Source organism: Pseudophryne corroboree, chromosome 5, assembly GCF_028390025.1.
Source record: "Pseudophryne corroboree isolate aPseCor3 chromosome 5, aPseCor3.hap2, whole genome shotgun sequence".
Classification (NCBI taxonomy): Eukaryota; Metazoa; Chordata; class Amphibia; order Anura; family Myobatrachidae; genus Pseudophryne; species Pseudophryne corroboree.
The window spans coordinates 731,193,786-731,209,309 of NC_086448.1; the positions used below are offsets into that span (position 1 = coordinate 731,193,786).

Consider the following 15,524-nt stretch of genomic DNA (forward strand, 5'->3'; position numbering starts at 1 on the left):
CCGAGGAGTCTCGGCGCTTCAACTGTGCCGAGCAGCTACGTGGTCGGGTACAAACACTTTTGCTAAGTTCTACAAGTTTGATACCCTGGCTGATGAGGACCTCATGTTTGCTCAATCGGTGCTGCAGAGTCGTCCGCACTCTCCCGCCCGGTCTGGATTTTGGTATAGACCCCATGGTTCTTTTGGAGTCCCCAGCATCCTCTAGGACGTAAGAGAAAATAGGATTTTAATACCTATCGGTAAATCCTTTTCTCCTAGTCCGTAGAGGATGCTGGGCACCCGTCCCAGTGCGGACTGTTACTTGCAGTTGTATTGATAGTTATTGTTTTCGGTTACACGAAGGTTGTGTATCGGTTATATTCAGCTTGTTGCTGTTTTTATTTCATACTGATAACTGGTATTGCTTGTAAACCATGTTGTACGGTGTTTGTGGTGTGAGCTGGTGTGTTCTCACCCTTGGTTAACAAAAATCCTTTTCCTCGAAATGTCCGTCTCCCTGGGCACAGTTCCTATAACTGAGGTCTGGAGGAGGGGCATAGAGGGAGGAGCCAGTTCACACCCATTCAAAGTCTTATAGTGTGCCCATGTCTCCTGCGGATCCCGTCTATACCCCATGGTCCTTTTGGAGTACCCAGCATCCTCTACGGACTAGGAGAAAAGTATTTACCGGTAGGTATTAAAATCCTATTTTCTTTCAGGTTGATCGCACAGAAAGAATAAAAAATTGCTTAAATCCGAAGTTCTGCAAGAAGTTCCTGATTGACTACTATTTTGAAGTGGTTCAAAAGCTGAAGTTTGGGGTTTATGACATAGACAATAAAAGCTACGATCTAGGCGATGATGATTTCTTGGGAGAGTTCGAGTGCACCCTGGGACAGGTGAGTAATGTTCTCCCCAACACTATATTGTGTGATCTCTCGTCCTTGGTGTGCCTTTCATAGCTTCATCCCTGACTTCCTACGAGGGTGGCTCAATAAGTAAGGTAACAAGACCTGTCACGTGTGTAATGTTCACAATATCATTATAATTTCCTGCCAGAGCAGGTAGACCACCGCTTCCCCTCACAGCCATTAGACTGCGCCTCATATCAGTCCTACTGTCCCTACATCAGGTGTAAGATGGCGGGGCTGGCGGAAACATGGTCGCACATTGAGGTGCGCAGTGTGATCAGATTTCTTCATCTAAAGGACAAATCAGCAGCTGATAGTCATTGCCAAATTGTTGAAGTGTAAGGTGATAACGTCATGTTACCTTACTTATTGAACCACCCGCGTATTTTGACAATATCTACATATATCCACTTTACCATTACATAAGAATGCATTTTCGTTCAAGGAACACTTGCGACTATGGTTCCGTTTTATAAAGCCTTGGAGAGTGGCAAATTGTATGGTAATAAAGTACCAACTAATCAGCTCCTAGTTGTCATGTTACAGGCTGTGCTTTTAAAATGACAGGTGCTGATTGGCTGGTACTTTATCTCTCTCCAAGGCTTAGTACATAGACCCCTATAGCGTTTTAAAAAAATACTTATTGAACTAGCCATACATTAGTAATTAGGGTCTTTCTATTTTCATTTGATCATTTTGCAACGTATCCCCCCAGGGTACCAGTGTAATTTGATTCCTGACTCTCCCTACCAAAGAGCAATGCAAAACGGAAGTTTTTGCTGTACAGTTGTTTTGCACTGGGTATGGCTGCGGCATGCTGGCGTCCGTGATCCTGGTGGTCAGCATACCGACGCCGGGATCCCAGCTGCCCCAATGCCAGTAGCGGGGCAAGCGCAAGCAAGCCCCTTGCGGGCTTGCTGTGCTCACCATGCTGTGGGCTCGGTGATGTACACTGACGAGTGGGAATAGCCCCTATTAGCCGGAATTCCGGCTGTCGACATTGTCAGTGGTCGGGATTCCGGCGTCGGTATCCTGACCGCCGGGATCCTGACTGCTGCCAATATAACTGTATCCCGTTGTTTTCTATCTACTAAAGAAAAAGCAGAGATATTGTCCATAACAACCAATCACATTTTAGCTTTAATTTTCATGAAAGTACTAGATAATTGAGGTAAATGTTAGCTAGAATCTGATTGGTTGCTATGAGCAACACCTGAACTACCCTTTTCTTTTCTTTTTTTTTATTCATTAATCTCATAACTATCTTAAATGGGCCAACTGTTCCTGCTGTCCATCACAGGACTAGATTACTGGCAGCCCCAGACAGACATTACTGACTGCTCATCTGCAGATTATTCTGCAGCCACTTGTCAAGCACAATACATGGGTTTTTGGTAAATGTGTGTGCTCAGCAGCTTCTGCAGTCAGATGTCATATTCCACCAACTGCGGGGATCTGTGCAGCATAGACGAATGCATCCTTATGTTTACAAAGCAAAGCTCACAATAGTGTGATTGACAATTTACACAATAGTAAGTCAGGATTCTGTGGTAATTCTGATCTGTGAGAATTTGTGGTGGTGGCAGTGGATTCCGGGAATGTAATGCAGATATATTACTACTAAGTGTATGATGTAATTTGATGAGCACTGCATCCAATGGGAAATAAAACAGGTGTGGTAAGGTTGCAAAATGTATGTAAATGTGATGGCTGCCATCTACGTTCAATAAGATTGTGCCTGCAGCGTCACACCAATACTACAAGGTACTTGTGAGGTAAAGAGGATTCAAGAGAATGTATATATACACAGTATATATAATAGAGCCACTGCATTCTATATATCCTCACCTCCCAGTTTTGGACAACTAGTCTATTCCCATATATATATATATTGCCCCTGCCTCCTCCTCAATTGAAAGCCACTATCACTACTGTAGGTCAATATGTGTACATTTTGTAAGTAATGTGACAGTGTAAACTGATTGTCATTAATAACTATGTAATTATTATTCTTATGTTTTTCTTTTAAGATTGTTGCCAGTAAGAAACTGATCAAACCTCTAGTTTTAAAAAACGGCAAGCCTGCAGGAAAAGGATCAATCACGGTACGCCCATTGTGTATTTAGCCTCGGTGTACTCCATCGGTCAGCCATTTTGTTTTAAAATTTTTTTTTATAGATCAACGCATGTGTGAGATGAGATATTTAATGAGAGGCTCCAAGTTTTAAGTTCCTGCTGCACTTGAATTTCGCATAGGTTATTTTTAAATCCACTGTATTATTCCTCTATAGGCCCATATTAAATTATACATGTACAGCATGGACAATAATGAGTGTCATGAAAGTTTCCCTATTCAGAGCTTTCTGCAGCTCTAACTATTAAGTGGAATTCCTCCAAATTAACTAAATATACTATTCACGGTATGGGGAGAAGGCTTTTGTGGAAAAAATGATGTTGTCGTACAAGATAAAACTCCACAATGTGATAACTAACAAATAAAAACTGGAAAAAAAACCCCTGAACTAACGCAGCAGAAACTAATTATGACCATGTCGTATTCACACCATTTGAATCTGTTAACCTGTCACACCACTAGTCATGAACTATGGTGGCTACGTCAGATGATACCCCAGGGTCACCAAGTGTGGCCACAGGTCTGTGTACTGGGGTCCCCCTCAAATAAAATGTTGAAAAAATTGTTTTGCAACACTGGCGGCTGCACAGGAGGACATTTATCCTCCTCAGAAGTTCTGTAAATAGGGACAATATACCCCTTATCAGCTGACCTGGGCCCCCAACAGGCACCTCCAACAAGCCCGGACCGGAGTAATTAATACCACCCCACCTTGGCGCCCTTGGTCACACTTCATCCGTGTCCGACACTATCTAATCTAAAATGCTTCAGATACTATATGTTCATAATATTTGTTTGACCAATACTTACACACAGTTCACTAATTTTGCCTCATGTAGGCATCATACCAGTCCCAGTAACGGGGAAAATTCATAGCTTTCTTTTTTGTCATTAAAAACAAAAAAAGGTCACGAAACAAAGTACACCAAAACGTAACTGCTTTTATCATACAATTAATACTAGTGTGTTTTAACAAACTGTGCACCCCTCAAAAGTTACTTTGGACCTCTATAAAAACGTTCTGCTGCTGCTGCTTTCCTTTACCATAGATGTATGGTAACAGTATCTGCGCTTCTGGTGATTGGCCGGATCCTTCCTTTAGACCAAAGTTAATTTATAGTTTATGATTGTTATCATTAAAGTAACTACAGGATGTTGGGGTATTTGACATTTAGACCAACTCAATACCGAAGTCTCAATTAATTTGCTATATTCTCACATGGTGGCCTCAAGTGGGATCGGGTCTGAAGATCGACAGTGTCTAGGTCGACAATGTTTAGGTCGACCACTATAGGTCGACATGGATGGAAGGTCGACAGGGTTTCTAGGTCGACATGTGCTAGGTCGACAGGTCTAAAGGTCGACATGAGTTTTTCACATTTTTTTTTTATTTTTTATTTTTTCATACTTAACGATCCACGTGGACTACGATTGGAACGGTAAAGTGTGCCGAGCGAAGCGGTAGCGGAGCGAAGGCACCATGCCCAAAGCATGGCGAGCGAAGCGAGCCATGCGAGGGGACGCGGTGCACTAATTTAGGATCCCGGTCACTCTACGAAGAAAACGACACCTAAAATTCCCCCCCCCCCCCCTCATGTCGACCTTTAGACCTGTCGACCTAGCACATGTCGACCTAGAAACCCTGTCGACCTTCCATCCATGTCGACCTAGTGACTGTCGACCTATAGTGGTCGACCTAAACATTGTCGACCTAGATACTGTCAATAAAACGAACCACACCCGCCTCAAGTATGGCTGGCTGATTGTGTTAAATGCTTAAGCATCAGGCCCAGTATCAGATGATCATGATAAAAACATACAAGTCAGGCCTTTCATTCCCCTCCCATCCCATTCCTCTTATCACACCAGACAAGGGCAGGGAACCAGAAAACCTTTTTTTAGTAACTGATAAAAAGGCTTTAAACTCAGTAAGTTTCTATCCTTAATGGCACTTAGCACAGTGGAATGTGTGTGCCAAACAGTGTTATATTATCTCTTTGGGGTACATTTACTAAGCAGTGATAAGAGCGGAGAAGTGAGCCAGTGGAGAAGTGCCCATGGGAACCAATCAGCACTGAAGTAACATCTATCATTTGTATACTATAAAATGATACAGAGCTGCTGATTGGTTGATGGGGAAATATCTCCACTGGCTCACTTCTCCGCTCTTATCACTGCTTAGTAAATGTACCCCTAAGTGTAGGATATAAGAAACTGCCAGGGTTGTATCTGCCTCTTATTCTCTTCTTTCTATACTTATTGTTATATTTTTTGGCAGCGCTCTCTGAAACTTATTATGGCACTAATTATTTAATTCACCGCCGCTACCCCTCCCTTCCCCCTCCTCAAGCACCGTTCTTCTCAAACTGTTGTGTTATGGGGCGAAGGATTCAAACAATGGCAGCCCTACAAAATAGCTATATCTGAAAGCAGTAACTAGTACCGTTATAGAGACAAGGTAACGCCAAACATCGTCGGAAACAGAACAGGAGTTTTCAAACCTATTCCTAAACCAAACAAGCAACATACTGTATAAGGGGCGTTGCGTTAAGTGATAACGTGAATAGAGAATGGCTTTTATTGATTTTGGGGAAAAATAACTAACCATTAATATAGATGGGTATTTAAATTAGGCATATCTACTGCATGTAAATTAGTATTTCCATTCTAAAACACCAGAGGAAACCAATAACAATTTGCCCTGTATTGTTTATCTTTCAGTAACTGTCCTTTTAATATTTGTACTTTTTTTTTTTTTCTTGTAAAGATTTACGCAGAGGAGATTAAAGATAACCGAGTAGTACAGTTTGAAGTTGGAGCACGAAAACTGGACAATAAGGTACTGGGCAGATCTGCTTAAAAGATTAATTCTCAGGTTCCTGCTCTTATGCCTCGTAGGCAGCAATTGCAGTGGAAATTTAGTGGCGGGATGGAAAATGTCAGTGAAAGGAATGTCATAGTATTACAGTTTGGGTATTCAGATTTCGTCATGTTTGACTTGGTCTGAGCACCTGCTACTGATAGGAAAAAAGGCTCAATAACGACTTTTCTTCCTGCGGCGTTTAAGGGCAGCAGGTGTTGGTGCACAGACCATGTTACATTTTTATAGGTGCTCGATAGAGAGCATTCTTGGTTACGGGATCGTGGCATGGTATGGAGGCTGCACTTTAAAGGATTGATGGGCATTAGAAAGGATAAGGAAAATGGCAAGTAAAATTCTTGGTATGCCATTGCCTAGCTTTGATGAATTGTATAGGCGTAGGGTTTTAAGCAAAGCCAGGTGTATTTTATCAGATAGCGCGCATCCTTTTAGTATGCTTTTTGACAAACTTCCATCTCGAAAGAGGTTTCGTACTTTGTTAACTCGTACCAATCGTTTTAGGGTTAGTTTTATCCCATCTGCTGTACGTATGTTAAATGAATGATTCATTTTTATGTTTGTTTTATGTTGTCGCCTGCTACTATTTGATGCCTTGTACAATTGTAATTTCGTCTGTCAACTTGTTTTGGCTGATGACAATAAACTTGAACTTGAGAAGGCAGTAAATGTGGTAATACTATATGGCTAGCACCGTATACCGGCCAACTTCAGCCACTGCTTACAGATGGATGATAGTCTTGGCGAAGCTGAGATCAGTGTACATTTTTTTAAATCTTTAAGAACTTCACCAAAAGGGTGGATGTCGCGTGTCGCTGCCATTTAGGGGAGGGAAGAGGCCAGGATCTTTGTTGTTGCATGGAGATTTCCTGGCCTCTTACAAGGATCTGCAATGGGCAGCTTGCGCGATCCCGTGGGTGCCACAAGTTGCCCAATGGTGTCGCAGTGATCCAGTGCTTCTTCCTAGGACACAGGTGGGATTACTACTGCAGCAGGAGGCGTCTACTTGTAATATACGCCTCCTGCTGCAGAGTTATCAGCTGCTGCTTCCAAGCTACTCCATACACACCTGCATCTGGACCATTATTTGTATAATTTATCTGCTTCAAAATTGAAATTGGTGCTGTATACTCATTTGTAGAACAGTTAAAATCATGAACATACATTGATGAAAGCCCATTGTCTGCATCCTATTTTGTTGGGCGGTATTGCTATTTTTCTTTAACTGGATCTTGCATATAACAGTTTTATGTCTAATTGCTCCAGGATTTGTTCGGAAAGTCAGACCCTTACTTGGAGTTTCACCGACAGACTGAAGATGGAAGATGGCAGATGGTCCATAGAACAGAAGTAAGGACCCAAAGCCGAATATTTGTTGTATACAGCTACTAATGAAACTACATTTCAGAGTAAAGTCTTGGAAAGAAGAACAATGACCTCACTGGACTCCCTAAGTAAATAAATACGGTGACGGTGATGGTGGTAAAACAATTGACACCGTGTCACTCTGTCTCAGGCTGCCACCAGTCACAGCACACACAGCACCCCACTGGCGCTGACAGTAGCAGGCAGTATCTGGGAGAAGGTCCCGGTACAGAGCAACCCACTGGCCCCAAAGGCTTGTGTGCTTTGTTAAGCACTTGATTCATTCAGACTGTGGCAGACCTTACAATCTATCTAAAATCCTGATTGTCAAGCAGGGCTTTGCCGTGAGGATTTTAGATAGATTGTAAAGTCTGCCACAGTCTGGATGAATGGAGCGCAGTTCTGTGGGAGGACAAAGTACTTGCAGACACTCTGTGCTGTGAGAGGTGATTGTTTCCCTATGGATCTGCCACAGACCCCGAGTCCAGTGCTAGGCAGGGGGAGGAGGAGAAGCTGGCTGTGGGAGCTCACAGAGGTATTGTCACCCCATCAAATCTAGCGCCCTTAGCCCCCCCAGCCTAGTTGCGGCCCTAAGTACACCTGACAGAGGGCTCGTGTATTGCATCATTTGTAATTATTCTTAAGATGACCAACCACACCATCCCATCACACCTGACCGACCTACCATCCCATCAATGGATCCAGTGACGGAGCAACTGATTTTGGTAAGCATACACATTTACCAACTGGCCGCTTGATATATATGGGCACAGTAGACTCTTTGCCAAAAGAACCTGGATGTGAGATCTGGTGAGGGCGGAGGATGTCTTATGCACTTAAAGCATTTTTATTTTTTCTCCATTCTAGGATTGTTGTAGGTTATTTTCTTGTATTTAGGCTCCATTGTACCCTTGTTGGCTCGCTTCACTTGTCACAAGTTACTATTCTCTGTAGATGGTTGAACCAGTGCATTGTGGGAAAGGTCCTCTCGGCAACGGGGATCTAGGCGCTACCATATGGGCACACCTCACAACTGGGTAGATATTTAAATGTGCCCTCCCAGTTGCGATGTCATTGTTTTCTGCAGCCAGCATAACGGGTCGGTCGGTGGGTTGCCCATACACACAGGCAGATGTACCAATATACAGATGTGTATACATACATCTAGCCACATACATGTATCCTTAATACTCCATGCAGCGTGAGATGCCTGGTGCGAATTGTATATTGTGTGTGACCGAGTCTGTATACGGATGACAACAAAACTTGCATTGGAAAAAAGCTGCAGCTTCTACATTATAGCACTTCGTATGCAGATTCAGAGACTCACAGATATACAAGTGTTGCAGATCAAATTAATCTGCACAGTCTTCTGATGTGTCCTAGTTACAGTATATCAGGTTGCGACTAAGATGCATTTTTGGCAAAAAAGATGCCCAACGCTAGAGTCTCACAGGACCTGACGTACCGAGAGGGGCTATTTTGCATGACTGCAGCAATTATGTATGAGGATACATCTGTATCTGCCTTGCTGCAGGGATGAAATGATATGTCTGAATGACCTTGTTTACAAATATATTGGTTGTACACACAGACAGATGCACTTAGTGATACATTGTTCCTTAGCTGTACAAATAATGTATCGCATAGCGTGTTCCCAGCCTTAGACGGGATTAGTGCAGGTGACCATACAGATGGAGTGTGACAGCGGTGCTATCTAGTACATGCTTTGTGCTCCGGGGTTCGCACAATTGTGCCGTATGCTGGGAATCGAGGAATTGTCTAGCACTGTAATTCCAACTTTGAACCCAAAATCCTGATTTAAAATTGTAGTTTAAAAAAAGTGTTTCCAATTTTACAGTAGTTTACTTCCACTTTAAGAACGCTCAGTGCTATGGTAATATAGAGCCTTCGGTGAGGTCAAATTCAACAATAGATGTGAAACGACAACTTAGTAAAAAAATTATATTTTTTAATACAGGTTGAGTATCCCTTATCCAAAATGCTTGGGACCAGAGGTATTTTGGATATCGGATTTTTCCGTATTTTGGAATAATTGCATCCCATAATGAGATATCATGGTGATGGGACCTAAATCTAAGCACAGAATGCATTTATGTTACATATACACCTTATACACACAGCCTGAAGGTAATTTTAGCCAATATTTTCAATAACTTTGTGCATTAAACAAAGTGTGTGTACATTCACACAATTCATTTATGTTTCATATACACCTTATACACACAGCCTGAAGGTCATTTAATACAATATTTTTTATAACTTTGTGTATTAAACAAAGTTTGTGTACATTGAGCCATCAGAAAACAAAGATTTCACTATCTCACTCTCACTAAAAAAGTCCGTATTTCGGAATATTCCGTATTTCTGAATATTTGGATATGGGATACTCAACCTGTAGTAAAAACTAAAAAAAGACAACATCCTCCTGTAAAACAAACATGCCTTTTCCTACCCTTGGAAGTTAGTCCCACTAATCTGAAATCATTCTACATGTTTCCTGGTTGAAGGGAACCTGTAGTTATAGAGGTAGATTGGATGCTTCTACAAAACTTTCTAGCAGAGATGTATCAAACCTTCAAGAGAGATAAAGCGGGGAAGTTTCCAATATCTACCAATCAGCTCCTGTCATTTTATAGACCGTGCTAGATAAATGACAGCTAGAATTTCATTGGTTGCTATATGCAACTTGTATTTATCTCTGTCACAGCTTTGACATATCTCCCTTTACATAATATAACAAAGCTCACAGGACTCCTCCGGTATAACAAGCTAACACTAATAATAGACATAACATGTTATACAAAAGATATGTAGTGTGATTGTGTAGTCATCATCTTTACTTATTTCCTAGGTGATTAAAAACAACCTGAATCCTGTGTGGAAACCCTTTAAGATACCGCTTCGGTCTCTCTGTAATGGGGACATGGACAAGCCCATCCGGGTAAGAAACTTTTTAAAAATAATTAGACCATCTTTTTTCCACTACCCCACATTGGTGTAAAGTTCTGTTTTTAGCAATCAAACTTTAGGAATGTCCTGCTTAATAGTGTAAGGGATAAACAACACATTATTACAGAGTGTTTCAGTTGTTAAAGGTGACTTCAGATTTCCAGATAAAGGGCATATGTGACTATACGCATGAATACGTGCATTAACCGTCCGCTGTTCATGTGACTCAGAATCAGGTCTTGGGAAAAATGTAATAATCTGCGAGGTGCAGGCTGTTTGGTAATTCCTGCAAATCTGCCCATATTTTTAAAGCACCGATCATATACAAGGCAATACCAGGTTGGTTTTGCCATGTAAATGATTGCTGCTTTAAAGATACGAGCAGACTTGCTGGAATTACAGAACAGCCTGCATCTCATAGGCTATTACTCTTTGTTCCTTATATGTGACCAATACGTTGCAGATGGCATGGTATCGGGATCCTGGCGCTTGGGACGCCGGCAGTTAAAATACTGACAGCGGCATCCCAAAGCTCGGGATCCCGACACCAAGGTGGTACGTACACTAGCCCTAATCCTCAAGTCTTCCTAACCCCAATTACCCACACCCAGACCTATCATGAAATGTCTCTAGCATTATGTACACATACTGAGTGTCCCATGCAGAGGAATTATAAAACCGGCTCTTTTTTTTGGCTGAAGACTAATATGTATTTACTAGGTGCTTCATCGCGCCCTACGGGCGCTCTTCACACCGTCGCAAGGGGCTACGCCCCCTTAACCCTTGCATGCCTTTCTGGGGTTTAATATTTGTATTATATGGAGTATTACCTGCATTCCTTTGTTAGTGGTTAAATATTGCACAATGAAAGGGTGTGCGATGGGGAAGGATGCGCAGCCTCTTGCGACGGCATGAACAGCACCTGCAGGGCACGATGTACAGAATGTAGCGGGTGCGGGGGGGACTGCGGATGGGGGAGGGTGTCTGTAGATGCTGCGGATGAAGGGGGGCAGAAGCGGGGGGGGCCCGGATGGGGAAGGGTCGGGAGCTGCTGCGGGTGGGGGAGGGGCAGAGGTGTGGGGGCTGCAGATGGAGGAGGGGTCCGGAGGCACTGTAGGTGGGGCAGTGGCAGGGGTGCCACGGGTGGGAGAGGGGCAGGTGCAGGGATGTTGCGGATGGGTGAAGGGTTCCGTAGGTTCTGTGGGATGGGAAGGGGCGGGGGTGCCGGGGGTGGGGTAGGGGGTCCGGAGGCGCCGTGGGTAGGGGAGGGGCAGGTACGGGTGGTGCGGCGGATGGGGAAGGGGGTCTGGAGGCGCTGCAGGTGGTGGAGGGGCAGGTGCGGGGGTGCCATGGCTGGGGGAGGGGTGGGTGAGGGGGGGACCGCAGATGGAGGAGGGTGTCTGCAGATGCTGTTGGTGGAGGGGGGCAGGTGTGGGGAGAGACATATATGGGGGGTGGATGGTGGAGGGGGTCTGGAGGTGCTGTGGGTGGTGGAGGGGCGGAGGAGTGGGAGCCACGGGTGGTGTAGGGGGTCTGGAGGCACAGCGTGTGGGGGAGGGGTGGAGTGCCGCATGTGGTGGAGGGGAAGGTGCGGAGGTGTGGTGCAATGAGTAGGGGTCTGGAGGCGCTGCGGGTACTGTACCTGCCAAAAAGGTAGTTGGAGGGCATGCAGTAACAGGGCCAGGACAGGAGTGACAGGGTCAGAACAGGGGTGACTGGGCCAGGACAGGGGCGACGGGGCCAGGACAGGGGCGACGGGGCCAGGACAGAAATGACAGGGACAGGATAGGGGTGACAGGGCCAGGGTAGGTGCGGCAGGACCAGGACAGGGGTGACAGGGCCAGTGTAGGGTTGACAGGGCAAGCACAGGGGTAACAGGGCCAGGATAGGGGTAACAGGGCCAGCATAAGGGTGAAAGGGCCATGATAAGGGTGACAGGGCAAGGCAAGGGGTTACAGGGACATGACAGAACACAGGGCGCGGTAGAGATTGGTATTGGGGACAAAACAGTGGTGACAGACAGATGTGTCTTACCGGAGTCACTGCTGCTGGCTGCTGCTGTTCCACTCCAACCTGTTGGGATCTGCTGCTGGTGGGGACTTGGCATGGCTGACTCTCTCAGGCTGGAGTCCTGCTTCCTCTGCCCGTCAGCATCCCTCCCCCCCTCCTCAGTCACACACCGCAGACCTCGCGCAGCTGCCGGGCACTGTGGTAAGGGAAGACTGGGAGTGACTGGTTAGCCCCCAGGAGACGCTGTGACTGGAGGAAGGAGGGGGTCATAGCATGCACACAGCGCGGACCTCGCGGCTGCTGGGCACTGTGGTAAGGGGAGACTGGGAGTGACTGGTTAGCTCCCAGGAGACGCTGCGGCTGGAGGGAGGAGGGGGTCGGAGCCTGCAAGCAGCGCAGACTTCTGCAGCGCTACCCGCTGGCTAAAGTGTGGGAAGGAGCTGGGCGCACCTCACTGTGGGCGGCAGTGCTGCAGCTAGCGGTGGGGTTGCTGGGGCTGGAGATAGCAACAGAGTCAGTACGGAACCTGCACAGCGGCAGATGCCCCACAAAACTGCAGCTAAGAAGCGTGGAGTGTGCTAGAAAGTGACGCTCCTCCGCACCAGAGAGACCCTGCTGAGTATGCTGATGTGGGGGGTCAAGCACACAGTGAGCCGCTGCCCGTCTGTCTGTACGGCATACCCCCTCACACACCCCTATACCTCCCAACTATCCCGGGGTTCCGGCAGCAGAGCCGGATTAAGGGGGAAGCAGGGGGTACGTACCGTGGGCCCCACAGTTTTAGGTTGGCCCCCGGCTGGAGAAGCTCTGTCCCAGCTCAGAAGCTCCCCCGTCCTGCCAGCAACAGCTGCAGCATTGTGCTACAGTCAGCACACGCTGCTGCGTGTTGGCAGGCATAGGCGTGCGCAGAGACTGACTGGCGGGTGCCGCTCCGGACTTCCCCCCCTCCACGGCATTATAGTGTTCTCTCACCTCCCCTGTCCTGGATATAGACTGCTCACCTGGGCCGCCCAGGTGTGCAGTCTATGGGCCGCCCAGGTGAGCAGTCTATATCCAGGATAGGGGAGGTGAGAGAACACTATAATGTCTTGGAGGGGGGGGGGGGGGGGGAGTTCGTTGCGGCACCCGCCAGTCACTCTCTGCTGTGGGGCTGGGGGCGTGGCCTAATCGCGGGACACGTGACCACGCCCCCTTGTGCAAATTATGCAAATTCCGGAATTTTTTTTTTTATATGGCATTTTGGCCCCTCAGCTAGGGCTAAATCCAGAGGAGGTGGTCGCTCCCCCCTACACACCAGCACAGGCAGAAGAAAGCAGGGAGACTGCTGCCTCCCTCCAACACCACAGACCTGCTAACATAGGCGTGCGCAGAGACTGACTGGCGGGTGCCGCTCCGGACTTCCCCCCCCTCCAAGACATTATAGTGTTCTCTCACCTCCCCTATCCTGGATATAGACTGCTCACCTGGGCGGCCCATAGACTGCACACCTGGGCGGTCCAGGTGAGCAGTCTATATCCAGGACAGGGGAGGTGAGAGAACACTATAATGCCGTGGAGGGGGGGAAGTCCGGAGCGGCACCCGCCAGTCAGTCTCTGCGCACGCCTATGCCTGCCAACACGCAGCAGCGTGTGCTGACTGTAGCACAATGCTGCCGCTGTTGCTGGCAGGACGGGGGAGCTTCTGAGCTGGGACAGAGCTTCTCCAGCCGGGGGCCAACCTAAAACTGTGGGGCCCACGGTACGTACCCCCTGCCCCCCCTTAATCCGGCTCTGCTGCCGGAACCCCGGGATAGTTGGGAGGTATAGGGGTGTGTGAGGGGGTATGCCGTACAGACAGACGAGCACCGGCTCACTGTGTGCTTGACCCCCCACATCAGCATACTCAGCAGGGTCTCTCTGGCGCGGAGGAGCGTCACTTTCTAGCACACTCCACGCTTCTTAGCTGCAGTTTTGTGGGGCACCTGCCGCTGTGCAGGTTCCGTACTGACTCTGTTATCTCCAGCCCCAGCAACCCCACCGCTAGCTGCAGCACTGCCGCCCACAGTGAGGTGCGCCCAGCTCCTTCCCACACTTTAGCCAGCGGGTAGCGCTGCAGAAGTCTGCGCTGCTTGCAAGCTCCGACCCCCTCCTCCCTCCAGCCGCAGCGTCTCCTGGGAGCTAACCAGTCACTCCCAGTCTCCCCTTACCACAGTGCCCAGCAGCCGCGAGGTCCGCGCTGTGTGCATGCTATGACCCCCTCCTTCCTCCAGTCGCAGTGTCTCCTGGGGGCTAACCAGTCACTCCCAGTCTTCCCTTACCACAGTGCCCGGCAGCTGCGCGAGGTCTGCGGTGTGTGATTGAGGAGGGGGGGAGGGATGCTGACGGGCAGAGGAAGCAGGACTCCAGCCTGAGAGAGTCAGCCATGCCAAGTCCCCACCAGCAGCAGATCCCAACAGGTTGGAGTGGAACAGCAGCAGCCAGCAGCAGTGACTCCGGTAACACACATCTGTCTGTCACCACTGTTTTGTCCCTAATACCAATCTCTACCGTGCCCTGTGTTCTGTCATGTCCCTGTCACCCCTGGCCTTGCCCTGTCACCCTTATCATGGCCCTTTCACCCTTATGCTGGCCCTGTTACCCCTATCCTGGCCCTGTTACCCCTGTGCTTGCCCTGTCAACCCTACACTGGCCCTGTCACCCCTGTACTGGTCCTGCCGCCCCTACCCTGGCCCTGTCACCCCTATCCTGTCCCTGTCATTTCTGTCCTAGCCCCGTCGCCCCTGTCCTGGCCCCGTCGCCCCTGTCCTGGCCCCGTCACCCCTGTCCTGGCCTCGTCACCCCTGTTCTGACCCTGTCACTCCTGTCCTGGCCCTGTTACTTCATGCCCTCCAACTACCTTTTTGGCAGGTACAGTACCCGCAGCGCCTCCAGACCCCTACTCAATGCACCACACCTCCGCACCTTCCCCTACACCACATGCGGCACTCCACCCCTCCCCCACACGCTGTGCCTCCAGACCCCCTACACCACCCGTGGCTCCCACTCCTCCGCCCCTCCACCACCCACAGCACCTCCAGACCCCCTCCACCATCCACCCCCCATATATGTCTCTCCCCACACCTGCCCCCCTCCACCCACAGCATCTGCAGACACCCTCCTCCATCTGCGGTCCCCCCCTCACCCACCCCTCCCCCAGCCATGGCACCCCCGCACCTGCCCCTCCACCACCTGCAGCGCCTCCGGACCCCCTTCCCCATCCGCCGCACCACCCGTACCTGCCCCTCCCCTACCCACGG

At 48.1% G+C, this 15,524-nt stretch overlaps 2 protein-coding genes across 4 annotated transcripts in view; one reads left to right on the forward strand and one right to left on the reverse strand.

Annotated features, from left to right (window-relative positions):
• The window catches only part of RMDN1 (regulator of microtubule dynamics 1), a 233,823-nt gene that overhangs the window by 204,417 nt on the left and 13,882 nt on the right, over positions 1–15,524 (reverse strand). The window lies entirely within an intron of this gene.
• The window catches only part of CPNE3 (copine 3), a 164,694-nt gene that overhangs the window by 78,117 nt on the left and 71,053 nt on the right, over positions 1–15,524 (forward strand). Inside the window, exons 3-7 of the mRNA XM_063924058.1 lie at positions 699–878; positions 2,921–2,995; positions 5,792–5,863; positions 7,169–7,252; positions 10,143–10,232. Coding sequence (XP_063780128.1) covers positions 699–878; positions 2,921–2,995; positions 5,792–5,863; positions 7,169–7,252; positions 10,143–10,232 — 501 coding nt within the window. The remainder of the gene's footprint in view (positions 1–698; positions 879–2,920; positions 2,996–5,791; positions 5,864–7,168; positions 7,253–10,142; positions 10,233–15,524) is intronic.